General features: G+C 50.3%; 1 protein-coding gene across 1 annotated transcript in view; it reads right to left on the reverse strand.

Moving 5' to 3' along the window:
- The window catches only part of LOXL2 (lysyl oxidase like 2), a 103,750-nt gene that overhangs the window by 49,534 nt on the left and 35,471 nt on the right, over positions 1-18,745 (reverse strand). The window contains exons 3-4 of the mRNA XM_082622073.1: positions 17,103-17,278; positions 2,333-2,544 (exon numbers count right to left, since the gene is read on the reverse strand). Coding sequence (XP_082478199.1) covers positions 2,333-2,544; positions 17,103-17,278 — 388 coding nt within the window. The remainder of the gene's footprint in view (positions 1-2,332; positions 2,545-17,102; positions 17,279-18,745) is intronic.

Here is an 18,745-nt window from a genome sequence, read left to right on the forward strand (position 1 = left end):
TTCCTGGGGTGAAGGGTCTCCCTGGGAGACCACATCACCTGCCTTGGGGGTGTGGTCAGCAACAGCAGCGACAGACAGGCTGCTGCAGGAAAGGTGAAAGGGAGGTGGGGAAAGATGCTACCAGAAGGCCCAGATGCAGGGACCATGCAGGGTGTGGCCCTTACTCTGGCTCCCAGGCCTCTGTGGTCCTCAGTCTCTGAGCAGGGCTCACAGATACCCCTGTCTCCAGGCCAGTGCTGCCCCAGCTCTCAGACTTACCAGCCAGCCGGTGGTGGCGGTGGCGGCGGCGGCGGCGGCGGCGGCGGCGGCGGCCTGTGCAGTGTGGCCAGGCCCCGCCTCTAGGGTGGAGCAAAGCAGGAGCAGGTCTGAGGGTGGAGGCAGCACTGTGGAGAGCTCTCCCTGGAGCAGACCTGCCTGGGCTGCCCTGCGTCTCTGGCAGGAGTGGCTTTGTGACCCCCCGACTCCACTGCCCTTCAGGCCTGGGTCTCCTCCTGTGCAGCCTGAGGGCTTGGGCCGGGTGACCTCTGAGGACCCCACATGCCCTGGGAGGCCCCGCTTTTCGCTAACAGCTTCCTCCCACCAGCTAGCTACCATCACAATCCCTAACAGCACCACCGAAGCACGGAAACTCTCCCCAACACGCTTTTCTCTTTTGGGGCCCAAATGTCAGCTGCGTCCCAGGGACTAACACACCACATCAGATACAAGCTGAGACGGAGAAGGTTTTAGCCTAGCTGCCCTCCCATCCCCCAACCCCACCCCTCTATACCATCTCCAGCGAGAGGGCTGGACCAGGAGCTAGTTTCCAGTGTCTGCTAATCATCTCCCATCTCAGATGAGAGTACAGCTCACTTCCCACCACCTTGGATGCCTCCCAGACTTAGCAGCCTTTTTCCTGCCCGCATTTGAAAAAGCAAAGCCACAGACACACAGTAGGAGGAACAGGGAGGGAGTTTTCAAACCCAGCTCGTGAGAGGATCATGAGTGGCCCAGTTGCCAAAACAGATCTGAGATCTGAGATCCTTCCTCAAAAGCCAGAAAAGGACTCCGGTCCATCCGCAGTTCAGGAGGTAGCTTTCAAATGCCCTCTGAACAAGCCACGTGTTGCCTGGCGTCAGGCACCCCATCCTGCTCGGGGCAGGGCTCATGGCAGCCTTCCGGCTCCTGGGACTGGACTCAGACCTATGACAGTCTGGGCGCTCTGGTGGGTCCAGCAGGTAGGAGGCCTGTCAGGGGAGGGGATTTGCTTTTCTTGGCTCCAATGGGAAGGAAAAGCTGAGAAGGTGACTCCAGGGAAGGAGCTGGCCAGCTGGAGGGACTTCTCCAAACGGTTTAGAAGATGGGGACCACCCTGCATGCCCCCATCCCACCCTGTGCAAACAGGAACGTCTGGGCCATGTCTGAGGGCTGCTGGGGGTGGGAATCACCACCATGCTCACCCGCCCAGCCGGGCAGCTTGCCTCCAAGCACTCACCCTCCTGGTGGACCAGGCGTTCTGACCGGAGGTGGCCAGGATGAGCCCAGGGAGAGATGCAGCCTACACTGACCCTAGGGATCTGGAAGAAGAGCTGGGGCTGGGACCCCTGTCCTGGCTTGGAAGCCACCTCTCTCCTTGGCTTGAAAGGAAAGAGGTAGTGAGTCTACACTCTTGAGGAGTTTGGAGACCTGGGTCTGGATCCTAGATCTGCCACTTCCTAGGTTTTTTGTTTTTTTTTTTGGCCACACTGCACGGCATGTGGGATCTTAGGTCCCTGACCAGGAATCGAACCCGTGCCCCCTGCAGGGGAAGCGCAGAGTCTTAACCACTGGACCGCCAGGGAAGTCCCAGCCACTTCCGAGATTTATCACCCCTCTTGACTTCATTCCCTTGACTCTGAAATAGACCCCTGCTTCCTAGTGTTGTGAAGCTTAAGAGACTAAAAACAGAGCTGCCTGGCATGGAGTAAGCACTCAGTAAAGCTGATTATTATCCTTATTAGAGGAACTAGGAAGACCCCACGACCAGCCAATACACCAGCCTGTCCTGAGCTGAAAACCCCTCACTGGACCCCGCCTCTGGCAAATTACTCTAAGTCTCCTTATGAGCCCCTCCCTTTCCCCCTGGGAGATATTAACTTTGGAAATCCTGACAGCATTGCAAGATTTACTCGGGATGGATATAACCGAATCGAATGGATCGGTTTCTCAATTTCCTAACAGTGGCTGCGAGGTCCAGATTTCTCAGACTAATCACCTGCTGGGGAGACAGCCGCGGCCCAGGCCACTGCAGAGCTAACTCTCCAGCAAGGCAGGGCCAGAGCCCAGCCAGCTGCACTCCCCGCAGCCTCCTTACTTGTACACTTTGGCGTTGTAGCTCTTCTCCCCAGGGAAGCCAAACATGCCGCAGACCACGCGGGAGTTCTTGGCCGTCCAGTGCCTGTCGCAGATCTGCTTCCATGTCTTGCCCTCCTTCACCTCCACGTAGCCCTCCGTCACCGGGGTGCGCCTGCGGTAGGCGGAGAGGATGGCTCGGATCCGGATGTCCTCCACCTGGATATTCATGTTCTGGGAGGGAGGAGGCATGGAAGGAGAGGGGTTACTTTCCTGGTCTGGCCGTGGAGAGGTGATGGCAGGCTGGGCGCTCTGCTGGCCCCCTTGCCTCTCCACTCGGGTCCTCGGGGGCCCCTGGGCGCTCTCCGCGGGCACACAGCACGCGTGCGTGGGAGATAGTCTGGCCGAGGGGACTGGAGGAGGGGAGCGGGTGTGACCTGGGCGATCAGAGACTTGGAGGACCCCAACGCTCCTCCTGTCTCTTATCAAAAACAGCAGAGGGTAGCAGTCTCCTGCAGGGGTCTCAGAACTAGAGCAGAAGAGAGACCGTGTTCCTTGAATTTCATGCTCTATAGTAAAAATAACTTGGATGCTTGCATTGTACTCCAAAGCATATGTGTGCATGCGTGGGAGTGAGTGTGTGTGTGTCTCCCCACTAATCCTTCAGTAAAACTGAAGTTTCAGGCAGATGAGCCTCAGATACCCTGAGGCTGGTGGGGCCATCTTGCACACTACCTCATAGCCCCCAGGTTGGCAGTCTTTAGGGCAAAAATCCCAGGAGAGAAGGGGAGGGCGGCTGCGGGTCGAGGGTGGGCTCCCTTCCCCAACCCCTGACACTGAGCTGCAGTGTCCCTGCCCCAAGCCCACACCCGAGCCCCGGGGATTTGGTTGCATAGGGGGCCCCGAGAAGCCAGGGTGGGTGGAGGAACACAGGCCTACCTGGGATTTCCAGTGATACCTCTTTTATGTTTTTCCAAGGCTCACGCAATCTGCCCTCAAACACTATGGAATCTCCAGAATCTCTCACTTCCAGCCCCTCTTCTTTCTGCCCCAATAGAATGAGGTCGTTACAGCGACTGTCATCCCCATTTTCCAGATAAGAAAATTGGCTGACTCCAGTGATCTCCCCAAGACCACGTAGAGGCAGGGAGCGTCCGAGGTGCAGTGTGAGATGCTCTGTGAGCTGGGCCAGGTGGGGCCGGGCAGGGGTGCTGGCAGAGAGGAACCCGGCGACCCGAGTGCCCAAACCCCCGTCCAGCCAGGATGCAAATGAACCATGAGTTTGAACAGGACCATTATTTGGGTGCCCAGGGATCCAGGTCTCCTTGCCACTGGCTTCAGGGCGCAAAGCCAGGCCCCGCTTCCCCAGTCCTGCAAGGCAGCAGAAAGCATGTGGGCCGGGAGCGGTGGCGTTTGGCCCTGGTTCCTTTCCACGCAGAGCGGAAGGAAAGCCGCCAGTGGCAGGATTATGTTTGCCTGCCTGCATCCTGGATCCTTTACAGCCCCCATTCAGGCCACATGACCCGTGCCACCAAGACACATGGATGGGGGTGAGCAAGAAAGGGCCTGAGGTCTACACTGGCCCGTGGGCCAGCTCCCTCCTCTGTCCTCCCATCTCGGGAGGCCAGGCTGGAATTCCAGCATGTAAGGAACACGTGACGCCCAGAAGGAAAGTTACCGCTGTGGCATCAGCCCTGCGGCTTCACGGGGCAAGCAGGCTAGGCTGACTTTATTAAATTCACAGATCCTCCCCCGCCCCTGCCCTCCTCCACTTCCCCCCACCCCTGGCCTCTCTCCCCGCCACCACCCCACCCCCGTAGAGCATCAGCAGCAGCCTCACTGAGGGGAGGTATGGAGTGTGAACCCAGAGGGAGGAAGGCCTGGGGGCAGGGGTGGGGGGGAAACGGGTGGCGCTCAGCAGACCCTTGTCTTGATGCAGGTCAGCATCCCCTCAGCAGAAGTATGACTGGTGGGCAAGCCCGGTGGGCTCTCGGATGTGGGAAATGAGACTCAAAGAAGAGAAAGCGCTAGAACTGATGTCACTGTCCTTGTTCTCCCACTGACTCACTGCGTGTGACTGTGTGTGTATGAGTGTGTGTGTCTGAGTGTCACGAGTATGTCTCTGTGTGTGTGTCTCTGCACGTGTCTGTGCGTCTGTCTATGTGTCTCTGTGGGAGCGCACTGCTCGTGTGTGTCCGTGTGCAGGATGATGTGCAGGTGACAGGGTTGTGTGTCTGTGCGTTGTGTGGAGTGGTGTCTGTGCACCTGTGTGGTGGAGGAGGATGCACAGAGTTTTCCTCCAAAGCCCTGGGAGAGCAGTCAGGCGAGCGTCACATTTGTCATTCCTTCTCTTCTCCCTCCACAGAACCAATTCCTTCCCATCCTCTTGGGCTCAAATCCACCTCATTCATTCATTCATTCATTCCAGAAAATGCGGTCTCTCACCTCCATGGGCCCTGCCAGCCTCCTCCTTATACCCCAATCCTGGGGCCCTCCGCTCTGCATCATAACGACTGTGAGGGCTCTCATTTATCAAATACGAGCCAGTTACACGTCAGGCTCTGCACTCAGAACTTTACATTCATTCCCTTCCTCAATTCCCATGACGACTGGTGAGAGGGCCAATGGTATGCCCGTGCTACAGGTGAAAAACGAGGAAACTTGGTGAGGTTTTGCACCTTCTCCAAGTTCACAGAGCCAAGAAGTAGATAAACAAGGATGAAAACCAAATTCTGACTCCAAGCCCGTGCCCCAGGCTCGTAACCCCGGGCCTCTGAACGGTCCTCGCCCTCCCGCCCTCGCCCCATCCCTTGCCCGGTATGGAGTTGTCCCACACGGGGCAGGGCCTGGGGCTCAGCCTTCTGGGGGGCTCCCTTTGGGCTCTGCCCATTTGAAGTCCATGTGTGAAGTCCACTCTGCGACCCGCCCAGAGGAGCCGTGAGTCAGGCCAGAGCGTACGTGAGGGGAGACAGCCACCTCCCAGCTGCCCTTGGACTCAGGCCGGGGGTGGCAGGGAAACCCTCCATGGCACACATTCAGGGGTTGCTGCTGGCTAAGAGCTCACTTGGACTGCTCAGAGACCTCTGTGTAGGAAAACACACACGTATACACAAACAGCCCTCCTGACCTCACCGCTGTGGAATCCCTTCCATAACCGCAAGTGTTAGGACTTTTTTTTCCCCCAGAAGTTCAACTTCAAGAGAAGTGAAGATTTGAAACACTAAAACATATACACATTTTTCTTTTCTAACAGAAGTCTCTCTACACTTGTGAGTTTTACATTAAGCCCGATAGCCCAGAAGCCAGCAATGCACCTGGCACTTTTTCAAATTCAAATGAACGTCTGAATGCTGGTCCTCTTGCCTGAGATAATAGTTCACTGGGCTCACCAAAAGGCTTCCCTCCAAGGAATTCACAGAACCTTCCTGGCTTGTCCTATTCAAAACTCCTCATATCCTCCGGGAGTGATTATCACCGGCTTCCAAAGGGGAAAATAAAGGTGCCTTGAGGCCATGCCCTGCCCTGCCTTAACTAGGGGGTTGGTGGAAAGAAAGTCTAGTGAAGAAGCACCAGGGCTGGGCTCCCAGTCTTGTGCTTGAATGGCATTTCACATTTGCCGCATCTGTGAATGAACTGCAAATTCCACAATGTGACAGCCTGGGGCTGTCGCCAAAGAGGAAAAATCACCAGTTTTGAAAGTCTAGTTGGAGATTGCATCAGGGAAAGATACAGGGGGAGGCAAGGCAAGCAAGCAAGCCTCTAAGAATGCACTTCACAATTTCTCTGAAAGTCAGCACTAAGCTCATGGCCTCCCGGGGAGGGCACATTAGCAAGGGCCAGATCTTAGCCCAACTATGCGCCTTCCTTCCCTCTAGAAGTCGTAATTTAATTACATAATTAATTACATAATTTATCAGCCCAGGCCTTCCCACCCGAGAAGTCATCCTTGGAGTGGTGTCAGGTGGGAACACCATGATGGAGATATACTCGTCCGCCATCATCCCAACTAGAACACGTGACTGGTTAGCGCTGCACAATTGCTGCTCACTTAGCAAGCTCCTTCCCTCTACAGCTAACAGGTTCCTGCATCTTGCTCTCAAAGCCCTTAGCTTTCTTTATTTGGCTGTTTTTAAAAACTGGCCTTCCAGATAGAGATCCGTTTTCCCAGGTGCCATCTTGGCGCCTTCCTCAGCACCTCAAACCAAACGCAGCCAGGATGCCCTCGGTCTTTCCTTCCTGCGGGCTGGCAGGTGACGCCCTTCCAGCTTGCAGCCCTCAAGCCTCACATGCCTTCTGCTCCCTCTCTCTTCCTCACTCTTATGGACCATTCTGCCCCAGAAGTGCTTTTCCTACCCTTCAGTCACCTTCTCATTCCCACTTCTATTGTCCAGGCAGGTATGTAGTGGAAGTAAGAGAAGAGCATCACAATTCTGTCATTTCACGGGACCCTGTATCTCTCCCCGGTCCGGATGAATGGCTGACCCTGTCCATCTCACACATGGCTGGCATATCCATCCAGCTGACCGCTGTGCATTTGTGGGTTGGGCTCAAAACCTTCCCGTGGCTCCCCCAGGGCTTATGCTCCTGGTCAAGAGCCTTCCTGATAGGACCCACCTCATCTCCTCCGTGCCCTTTTTCCAGTCTCAAGGTTCCAGGCTGACATCACTTTTTTAACCCCAGCATCAAGCTGCTCCCTGCAATCCTTTTTTCCTTCCTCTCTACCGATCAGAATCCTCCTGACCTTCAGGAACAATCTTGTTCATTCAATCGTTTGAAAAATACCTATTGAGGGCTGTGACGTCCCTCCCGCAAATATCTCATCCACATAGATTCGACTCCTTTATTCCTCTAGCATTTGCTTTCTGGGTCCCTCAATTCATTCTTGGCTTATACTGACTACCTTGTACTATCTACCTTTTCATTTTGCCACCTCATCGGACTGTGAGTCTCTCAAGGACAGAATTTATGTGCTTTATTCATTCTTGTATTCCCCATGGCAACGAGTGCCAGACACGAGACATCGTGGGTCCTCACATATTCTTGGAACAAACTAATAATCATTTAAGAAAATCCAGTTACAGGAATTCAGCTTAACTAGAAATGTTGGGCTCTCCAGCCAAAAGTGTAATAAAGACTCCCTTTATTCTTGGTGTAATGCAAAATAAACAGAGAGGCTTGTCTTTTTTCACAGCATAAGCACTACTTATGTGACTTACCGAGATGGACAAGGAGATTGTCTGCACTTTATCCATGCGACCTCTTGTCATCTGAGCTGTTTAACACCCTCCCCTTTCCCCTTGAAATCTGAGGCTAATAAATAGTTATAAACTGAATTAAAAGCTGATCTGGCCCTCAGCACACATTTAGATGGTTTAGCTATGTGGGTGTCATCTGTCAACAGTACAAGACATGTTGTACTGGAAGAAGCCGGCTACGCTGTAATTATCCCCTCTTGATGATCAAATCGGAAATTCACAGCCTAAGAAACTGCTGGGAATATTCTCTAGCCAGTGATTCCTACTGGGCTACATAGATGAAAGGGAAGTGGGAAGGCAGTGCAGCATCTCTGTTGCTCAGCTCTTTGTGATGGAGACCAGTCTGGGCGGAGGGGGTCGGGGTGGGAATGGCTTGAGAACTGAGGTCATGCTGAGGCACCAGAGGAAAAAGCCCACAGTCAGTCTGGGCCCTCCTCCTATAAACCAAGAGCTTTGCAACGCTGCTGGAGAATCAAATGCTCTGTGTTTCATTTTCCAACCTGAAAGCAGTGGGGTGGGTAACAGAGGCTGCTTCTTTGGAGAACAGTCAAGACCTGCTGTCTGCAGGAGCTGGCAGGACACCTGCGCCAGCAACCAGTCCCTCTGGCCCATCAGGGGTGCTGAGGCCACAAACCAGGCAAGTCCGTGGGCCTGGCCAAACGGTCCACCATGCTCCCAGGTAGGGGACCTGACCTGATGCTTCTCCTCCCAGCAACCGTCACCAGGGTGACAAAGTAATGACTTGGGAAATCGTCTTTCTCCACTATGGGACAGCAAATTTCGGGAGGGCAAGACTGTCCTTTCATTTCATTAATCCCTTGATTCCCAGGCCAGCATAGAGTCTGGTGCCCGATTAAAATGTAGTGGATGAACGAACGAACAGACACAGCATCCAGCTGCCTTAGCAACAGCCTCATGGGGATGGGGCCGGGGGGGAGTCGTTGTCGCTGACCCCTCCAGCATGGCTGAGGTGACTCGAATGAACCACCTGGGCCCTTTGCCACCACCTTCACCACAGTCACATCAGGAGCCCCACCCTACAGAACAGACCTGCCCAACCAGGGCAGAGAGAGGCTTTCTCCAGCCCAGCTCAAGCTCCTACTTCTTCCATAGAGCCTCCCTCCCACTGATCTCAAGCCATTTATTTATTTCTTCTATAACCTCTCCCTTTCCAAACTGCCACAGAATTTACCATCCAGTCCACACTGTTCAATGTTGGAGTACATACTGCCATTTATTTATTTCTTCTATGACAAATTATAAGGCTACTTATTCATTGATTTCATCTAATGAGTGAGTATAACATTACTTATTTCTTTCAACTCGCAAACAATTATAATATTTATAATTTTCAGAGGGTTGTGTGTACAGCACCCCGGCCAGGGATAGGGTTCCCAGATCTGCCAGGATGTGCGCAATTTCAAATATTCTGTTCTGTTAGCTGCATAAATGCCCTTTTGCTTTTCAGATGCTGCGACCTATTTTTCGTTGGGAAAACAGGTCACCCTAGAACTACTTCTCTTGTTCCCCTTGTGGTTGGTGGCTGGTGAGCCCAGACCACATAGAGGCTCTCAATAAACAGAATCACGGAATGTTAGCACCAGACAGGATCTAATACCTCTTCTTGCCCAAGCTCTCTGTAGGCTGGGAGAGAAAACCTAGGAGAGCTACATGTGATGGCCCAGCTTGACAGTTCGGCAAGTCTGGGGATTGAGACGCTGTGGGCTCCCATCGTGGCCCTTTACTCCCTTGCTGAAGGGTCCGACACCAACTGCCCACTTGCTACCATCTCTCCTCCTGCCACAGAGGGAAGCCGGCCAGCTACCCTGTGGCCTTCGGGGGAAGCAGGGCTATATTTAGCTTGGAGGGACCACTGCCTTCTGAACTCCACAGAGATGAAAACAGACCCCCTTTCTTTAAACCACCCAGTGTAACCTGCTGCGTGTCCTCTTGGGTGTGTGTGTGTGTGGAAACTCCTGGCCAGGAAGTGTTTGGGCCTTTCTAGAGTTAATTACTCCCTTTCAGGCTCCATGCCTCCACCCCTAAGAGCCCCCCAAGATGCTGGGGAGATGAGGCTGCTGCTGAGGGGAAAACCTTGAAGCATTTGGCAGCTAACTGTGGCTAATAAAAACCTGGACTTCTGGAATTTAAAAAATTCACAACAGCCTCCATCCCTGTGGTTAAGAGGGAAGAAAGAGCTTTTTCAGGTCTCAGCGCCCCTCCAGAAGGAGGAGAGAGAGCAGAGGGGAGGGTACCGGATTCTCCCCACCGTTGGAAGCGAATACCCTGCTCCTGGCTCCATCCTCATCCCCTCACTCCTGGCCCCTCCAGACTGCCTGGGCTGCCGGCTGTCACAAAGGAGAAATTGGGGCTCCGGGGCCACTCGGGGGACAGGCCACCCCTAAATCTCACAGCCGGGGGATTTCCAATCAATTCTGGGAACGTAACTGCTTTTGCAAAAGAGCCTTTAAAATAATGGGTAGAGAAGAAGGTGGGGTGAGAAGGTGAAGAAAGGAAAAAACCCGTTATGTTCCCTGACCTAACGGTCCACGGCCTCAGCCACGAGCCTTTCTGTGAGCACATGACTTAGCAATGTGCAAAAGAGCCAGTGCAGAGAGGGCTGTTCACAAGGGCATCTGGATTTGTAATCTTTCCTTATCTAATGCTTTTTCCAACTTGTCCACCGCTGTAGACAGGAAACAAAGTCTCTTGATTTAAGAGCCTCTGAACTCCAGGGAGGTTCGGTTGGAGCTCTGTTTTCTAGGTTTAAAAAAGATATATTCACTTGAAACTAACAGTATTTTACATTTTATTATTTGCTCCTGTTTCCCTCTTCAGGCTCCGGACGTGCAGGCTCAGCGGCCATGGCTCACGGGCCCAGCGCATGTGGGATCTTCCCGGACCGGGGCACAAACCCATGTCCCCTGCATCGGCAGGCGGACTCTCAACCACTGAGCCACCAGGGAAGCCTTGGAGCTCTGTTTTCTAGGTTTAAAAAAGATATATTCACTCGAAACTAACAGTATTTTACATTTTATTTTTTGCTCCTGTTTCCCTCTTTTGAAGAAGGTTTTGAGAATTGGCTCAAGACTCATTTTCCTGCAGAAAATGCTGTTTTACAAGGAGGTGCCCAGAGACCCAAGAAGGGTCAGTCCCTCTGGACATACAGCTACAAGTCTTAGGCTCCAAGGGGACCAGAACTCAGGGTTCCTGCCTTCCACTCTGGGGTCTAAAACTTAGACCACAGAAAAGGGGAGAAAGGAGACCCTGCTTGGTTAATTTTCTGGATGAAATGAACCCAGGTTGGTGAATCAGTGGTAAGGCAAATCTCTTGTTAACACTTTATAGTCTGCAAAGCACTTTTCCAGAAATCATCTGATTTTTCCCCTTACAGAATGAGTGTGTGCCGTGCCATTCTGATGGAGAAACCACTGCCACTCTGGATTACAGACTTCATAGCTGGAAGGGATTGAATTCAACCCACTCATCTTAAAGAAAAGAGTGGACTCGCTCTGTGCTCTGGCCAACAGGGAGCTCAGGGGCCAAACCTGTGAACTCTCCTTGGGTGGGGTCATTCATCTGAAGAAGAGGCACTTTTTCCCTCCTCTAGAAGGGAATTTATGAAGTGTCAAGGGGCCCCCGAGGATGCCCCAAGCAGATGTAGGAGTCCACAGAAGCAGAGTTAGCTCATCGAGTGAAATTCCATCATTCAGGCCCCAGGGTTTAGTGACTCATGCCTCTGGCATCCCAGAGTGGGATGAACTTGGTCTAGACGGATGCAGTTTTCTTCCACTCTCTGCTTGGGGAATTCCAGTGTGCTCCGGAGAAGGAGCAAGCCTCTGAGGGTCATCTATAATGGTCTGTAATCTGTTCCCAGTCTCCAGGCGTCAACGAGGGTGGATATTATAGAACCCGGCTTCACCCTTTCAAAATAAGGCTGAGAAGAGATGGGGTGTCTTCATGACCTTCACTAGCCTAATTGTTTATATCTGGGGTCACAAGACACAGAGAAGGTATTAATTGACACTTCACTCTTGGCTGCTTTTGAATTTATGGGCCCCCAACCGGGGGAAGTTGAGAAGAGTGGGGCTCTAATTTTCACTTTGATGTGGAAGAGTGCGGGTGAGAAGTGTCTGCTTTCAAGGCCAAAGTCATGACGGGCCAGAGAAGCGGTAGAGAGAGATCCCGAGCACACACACTAGCTGGCATCCCTTCTCTGTGTGTGTATGTGTGTGTGTGTGTGTGTGTGTGTGTGTAAGGTGCATGACCCCAATTCACACAATGGTGGGCACTGCCAATAGCCGGCTAGTGTGCACCCCCTGTGTGGGCTGGGTGCATTTTCATAGATGCCGAGAAACAAGGGATCTTAGAACTTGGTAATCACCTTGTTCTGTGTCCTTCCCATGTAGGGATCTGGCTGTGATATTCCTGGCAGGAGGTCATCCAGTTCTTGCTTGAGCTACTCCAGTGACAAGGAGCTCACCTCTAACAGGTAAGCCCCATCCCCTGTGTTATAGAGTCTTCAGACTGTGTTGAAATGTGTAGCCCCATCACTCAGCCTCAAAGAGTTTTCACACGGAGCTGAAATCTACATCCCAATCCCTCCCCATCCATCTTAATTCTGGAAGTTAGCATTGATCACACTCTTCTCCATGGTAGCACTTCAATAGTTGAAGAGAACGGACATGTCTCCCCCCACCCCCATATCTCTTTTCTTGACACAGTATCTTCATTCTTCATATGATGTGGTTTCCAGACCTGTCTCCACTCGGCTTGTCCCTCCTCCGGGAGACACAGTTAAGAGATGACCCCAGAACTGCACTTAGTTCTTAGTCCAAAAAGTAAGGAGTTTAGGGAAATAAGTCTTCCCCCAGTGTATCAGTTTACACTCACTTTTCTAGCAGCCATACCATACCTTTGGCTTATACTGAGCTTTTAGGCAACCAGTTCCCTTCAGGGATCTTTTAAATATAATCAGTGCTTTCAGTCACTTTCCCTGGCTTTTACTCTTTAGCTATTCCCTGCTCCTGCCCCCTGCCCCCCATGAACCTTGATATAGGACCTTATATTCATCCCTAACATGTTCCAGTTTGGGTCTATTATTTCAACCTCCTGAGGTTTTTCTGAATCTCACTCTATGATGTTTTATCCCAGCAACCTCTCCTAGTTTTGTGTCTCCTATAAATATTATCAGTGTACATTTTAATCTCCACGCAAATTTCTGATACATGGTGGAAAGACAGAGTGGAGCCTTGGGCTACAGCAGTAGAGACCATCCACTGTGTTCACGCTAATTAATCAGCAGTTCTGGGTATCATGAGTCACGACTCCCCCCTAGCTGCATGTCCACCAAACCTACATGTCTTCCTCTGGTCCACACACATCTAACAGGGGACATTTCTCTAGCCAAGATGAGTGATTGCGTGACTTAAGCTACTGACACAGCTATTACATGAGGTATTTCGGAGAAACTTCTCACATCCCACAAATATTCCTGGTAGGTGGCCTGGGTGGCTCCCTACCCATCGGGCCAACCCTGCCCGTACGCATGAGCTTGAGCCACAAAGTCCTGGATGGAAGAATCTTCTGGTAACTCTCCGAGGTTCTCGTCAGACACCCTGAGATCTAGGCCTGTTGATGACCTACTTTTAGCAGATACCAAAGGGCAGAGATTACAGGGGACTACTCATCAACTGAAAATTTCCACAGCATCCCTGGTTAGACAGGAAAGCTTCTAGTCTGGTCCATGGTAACCAGTCTGATTCATATGACAGCAAGAGGGAGGCCTTCTAGGAAAATACAAAGCTTAGAGACTGCAGAAGTTATCCAGCCCTTTAAACCAGACTCCCCTCAGCTAGCCCTCTCTGGGCTACTGTAAACTCATTTAGGACCTAGGCTCCTTGCCTTGGAATGATCTTCTAATTTTCCCCGAGGCATGCATCTTGTCTTCTTGGGTTATAAGGGCTAGAGGACAAGGGTCATGTTTACTTTCCCCGGTGGTGTCCCAGACCATGATGTGTGTACAGCAGGCCTCCAACAAATGTCCAGAATAAAGGCAGATACTCAGCTTTCCTATCACAGAATCTCAGCCCTTCCAGAATAAGAAAGTTCTTGTCAACATATTTTTTTCCAGTCATTTTTCAGCCTATTCCACCCAATTAAGGTTCTGCTTTCTCTATGACCCATCTTATTTCCCCTTTAAATGCTAAGCAGTAGAACTGGCCCGTAGAGCTATTCCATAAACATTTCTCTGTTGAAGTGCCCTTCACAGAGTCCTTTGCCAGAACCATTATTTTTTTTTTCTAGTGACAGATGAACCTTTTCATTTTCCCAATCCAAAACCCACAAACATTTTGGCCCACCCTCCTTTGATTCAAGCTATCAGTGACTTTCTTATGCCCAGAAGCCTGGATCTTTGCTTGACAATCCATGTGGATTTTCCTGAGGTTGTAGGATGAGCAAAAGCCCATTAACAATGTCACACATTTGGCCCTGAATCAAGGTCAGCAGTTTGCTGAAGCTCTTGGTTTCAAGCAGGAGCCTAAAGAAGTCTCTTTCTATGGTCTGTTGGCTGTTTCAGAACTTTGGAACTGTAACGGTCAATTCATTAGAAAGAAACATCTCAGTCATTGGTGATAGATATGGGCTAATATTTATTTGTAGTTGATTAATACTGGGATTCCAAAATTTAGAGATCCCTGATTTAACTTGTTCGGTAGAATAAAACTACTGTTAGATCCAATTACTACTAAAAAATTTCTGTGGACCCCCCCGCCAAAAAAAAACCCTCAAAGATGTCACACGTAAGTTCACTGTCCTATTAGGCAGGGCAATACTATGAAGGAATGATTTGCTTCTACGCATTTCTCATCACTGTTTAGTTTGATATTTTATCCTAGGATATTCTTCACCCAAGTGGATGATGATCTTTGGTTTTCATTTCTGGGAAGAAGAAAATTTGGGAATTGGAGATCTTGTTCCCATTAGGTACCCAGCATTATTTTTATGGGATATGATGGTGAATTAGATGTATGCCCTGCCCTTTGGAGCTTCCAACATTGGAAAGATGAGATACGTATGAGTGGGTGCTAATTATTTCATATGAGGTTATAAAGAGTGGCGATGGAATGTGTGAAACTGGACTGGATAAGACCACCCTCCAAATTACAAACTTCATGGTAAAGCAAAGTCGTCATCAGGAACTGGACAACTAAATAAAGTACATCAACTCTGTAACCATCTCTTCTAGTTATCCCAAACAAAAGAGCAGCATTTGAACAGTGTCCACTAGAGGTGGTCTCATGCTGCCAGCTGCGAGAAGGCTGGGAATCCTTTTCCACACTATCCTGCAGGCTTGGACCAGTTCCCAGCATACGCAGTGTGCTCTTGGAGCATATGAGAAAGACTGGGACCGAGTGAGTCATAGGAGGAAAATGTAAAGACCACAGTCTGGGGAGAACTTCCTCTGGAGCCCAAATAGGGCAATTTCAAGAGTCACCTCTCTTCAGCATTAGTCCTGAGGTCAGCTGGAGGCCAAAGCACAGCGAAGGCTCCTTGGCCTGGATTCATGGCAGATCCAACATCCCCTTGGGGGTTGGAGTCCCCTTGAGGAGGGAGTCTTGGCTGCCTCATCTTCCTGTCCTAAGCCCCACATATGTTGCACACAAGAGGACTGCAATATATGTTTGTTCATTTTGTTCTCTGGCTGGAGAACTTGTTGAAAAGATCAATCTGAAATTTAGCCATAAATGTAGGAGGGTCACAAGCCCTTTTGCCATTCCCAGATGCTGACTTGGGTCAGGCTGGCAACATCATAATCATCTGAGAGAGCTTAAAAATAATAACCTGGTCCCATAGTGGCAGACTCTCATTCAGGAGGTCTGGGATGAGGTGCCAGTGCATTTTAAAAGTGATTCTGGAGACATCCATGGTGGCGTAGTGGTTAAGAATCTGCCTGCAAATGCAGGGGACACAGGTTCGTTCCCTGGTCCAGGAAGATCCCACATGCCGCAGAGCAACTAAGCCCGTGTGCCACAAGTACTGAAGCCTGTGCGCCTAGAGCCCGTGCTCTGCAACAAGTGAAGCCACTGCGACGAGAAGTCTGTGCACCGCAACAAAGAGTAGCCCCTACTCACTGCAACTAGAGAAAAGCCCGCACAGAGCAACAAAGACCCAACACAGCCATAAATAAATAAATAAATAAATTTAAAATAAAATAAAATAAAATAAAAGTGATTCTGATCCCCAGCTAGATCTGGGACAACTGTCCTATGGCAGCCAGTCCCCAGGATGACCCCAAATGACCACTACCTTCTGTAGTCACACCCTTGGGTAATCTCCTCCCACACTGTATACTGTTTGTCTGAGTGACCAATAGAATACAGCAGAAATGATGGCCCATCACTTCCGAGACGAGGTTATGAAAGATGCAGCTTCCATGTTTTGCTCCCTCTCTCTTTCTCTTTTGAGTCACTCACCCTAGAGAAAGACAACTGCCATGTCTTAAGGACACTCAAGCACCCTATTGGGAGGTTGTGTGGAGAAGACCAGAGGCCTCCAGCTGACAGCCAGAAGGAAGCAAAAACCTGCCGACAACCACAGGAGTCAACTTGGGAGAGGAGTCCCCAGCTCCAGTTGACAACATGACTACAACCTCATAAGATGTTCTGAGCAGAATGAACTGGCTGACCACTCCTGGATTCCTGACCCTCAGAAGCTATTCAAGATAATCCATGTTTGTTGCAAAATGTGAGGGGGGTGGGATAATTTGTTACACTGCCGTTGCTAGCTGATACACCTTCCTAGTCCAAAGGGCAAGCTCCTGTACATAGCACAGGCCTTTCTAGCTTCATTTCACACTATTTCCACATTCATAATTACAGTCTTGAGTGGTAACGACCTGCTCATCCCCAGTTCACACCTCCGTGCCTTTGTGTCTTTGTCCAAGTCGTTCTCTGTGTCTGGAATGCCCTTTCCCCACTGATAGCAGCCTCTTCTCCAGAAATCCTTCCTCAACTGCCCTGGCACCAAATGAAATTGGTTTAGGTCCCCCCACCTGCCACAAAAGTGATCACACACACACTTCTCGGAATCATAGGTGAGAAGTGAGATACAAGGAAGAAGGAAAACATTCACATTAAGGAGTCATCAAGAGCACAAGAACTTGTCAGAAAGAGAAAGACAAATACCATATGATATCACTTATATGTGGAATCTAAAATATGACACAAATGAAACTACCTACGAAACAGACTCGCAGACTTGTGGTTGCCAAGGGAGAGGGAGGGTGAGGGAGGGATGGAGTGGGAGTTTGGGATTAGCAGATGCAAACTGTTACATATGGGATGGATAAGCGACAAGGTCCTACTGTATAGCACAGGGAACTATATTCAATATCCTGTGATAAACCATATGGAAAAGAATATACAAAAGAATGTATATATGTATAACTGAATCACTTTGCTGTACAGCAGGAATTAACACAACACTGTAAATCAACTACACTTCAATTTTTAAAAAAAAGAGCACATGACTTGCCTCTATGTTGTTGATCAGCGAATTGTCAAACTTGAACCCAGGAATTCTTTTCTCACTGCACACCACACCCACATCTTCCGTGTGCTTGCAGTCAGTGACACCCCAGCCATTGGAGGAGCAGGCTGCGAGGGTCCCCTCACTGCCGGTGCAGTGGACGTTGTCCAACCAGATGGGCCCTAAGGAAGCAGAGAAGAGAGAAGCCAAGCTCCACGTCAGAGTAGGTTTGAGTCTTTGGGGGCACCAAGGGCGTACACAGAAAGAGAGTTTTTCCCTAATTTTGGCAGCTGTGTGTGGTCATCAATTGGTCAGTGTGTTGAGATACTGCATACAGTTCTAGACCATCTGGATTCCCTTGCCAGAGGGATGTGATTTAGGGATGTGGCAGATTGAACATGATTAGAGTAGAAATCAGATTTAAGCCCAGAAGGCACGTAGTATAATGGGAAGAACAGGGACTTTGGATACTAAGCTGTTTGATAGGAATTCTGGCTCAGCCACTTAGCTGTATGATCCTGATCAAAGCTCCCTTTTCTCATAGGTAAAGTGGGGATAATAATGACACTCGAATGCCAGGGGCGTGTGCAGATTAGATATAAGACATGACCTGTGCCTAATTTATCATTGGTCCATAGTTACTCAAAAAATGGTAATGATGATGATGGTGGTGATGATTTTAGTTATGTTGACTATGGCACAAGCTCAGAGAAGGCAACTCATCGTGCAAGGCCACCTTCCTGAACCCAGAACCCTGGTCCTTTCAGTGCTCTTTCCACTTCCTGATGTTTCCCATCCACTGATTCAGAGATGGCCCAGCTAGGCTAACCCACAGAGCCTCCTCCTCACATTTCAGAAGTCAGGTGAAGGCAGGGCTGGTTTCTAGCCGGGCAATCTGCCTGGGAGGCCGTGGGACTCTGCTCGCCTCCTGTGCATTTACCTGATTTGCAGTAAGCGGGGAATTCTGAGTGCAAAGTGTTAGAGGGTTAACCACAGTGAGACACAATCTCACACCCGTTAGGATGGCTACTACCAAAACAAACACGACAACAGGAAATAACAGTGTTGGCAAGGACGTGGAGAGACTGGAACCCTTGTGCACTGTTGGCAGGATTGTAACACTGAAACCACAGAACACGTCTCAGGGCTCGGTGGAGCTCAGGTTCTTTATGTCTTGGCACAGAAGGAATTCAGCAAGAGGCAAAGTGATAGATAAGAGGTGGATTTAATAATATAGGATGCTTGTGAGACATACAAGCAGGTAGGCAAGGGAGCGCTGCCCCCAAGAGCTGGGTGAACTACATTTTTATAATCAAAGGAAAAGTGGGGAGTGGTAGAAGACCACCTCCTTCCTCATTCTCGAGTAGACATCAGGCTTCCATCATCAGCCCCTCCTCCACGTTGGGGCGGGGGTGGGGTAGTTTTTTGTCCCTCTGTGGCCCAACCAGGACTGTCATGGCGCAATGGAAATTAGCAAAAAAGGTGGCAATCTATGCTAAAATAAGGTAAATCATCTCAGGTTTCAGTATAATGAGGGTCTTCTACTTTGGAATGTCATCTTTGTCCTGTATTTTTGTTTTTAGTGCGTGCAGAGGAACAAGTCCTAGGAATCGTTAACTTAATGACCTCAGTGGCAGGATACAGGTGTC

The sequence above is a fragment of the Mesoplodon mirus genome (assembly GCF_964341445.2).
Source record: "Mesoplodon mirus genome assembly, chromosome: 1".
Taxonomy (NCBI): domain Eukaryota; kingdom Metazoa; phylum Chordata; class Mammalia; order Artiodactyla; family Ziphiidae; genus Mesoplodon; species Mesoplodon mirus.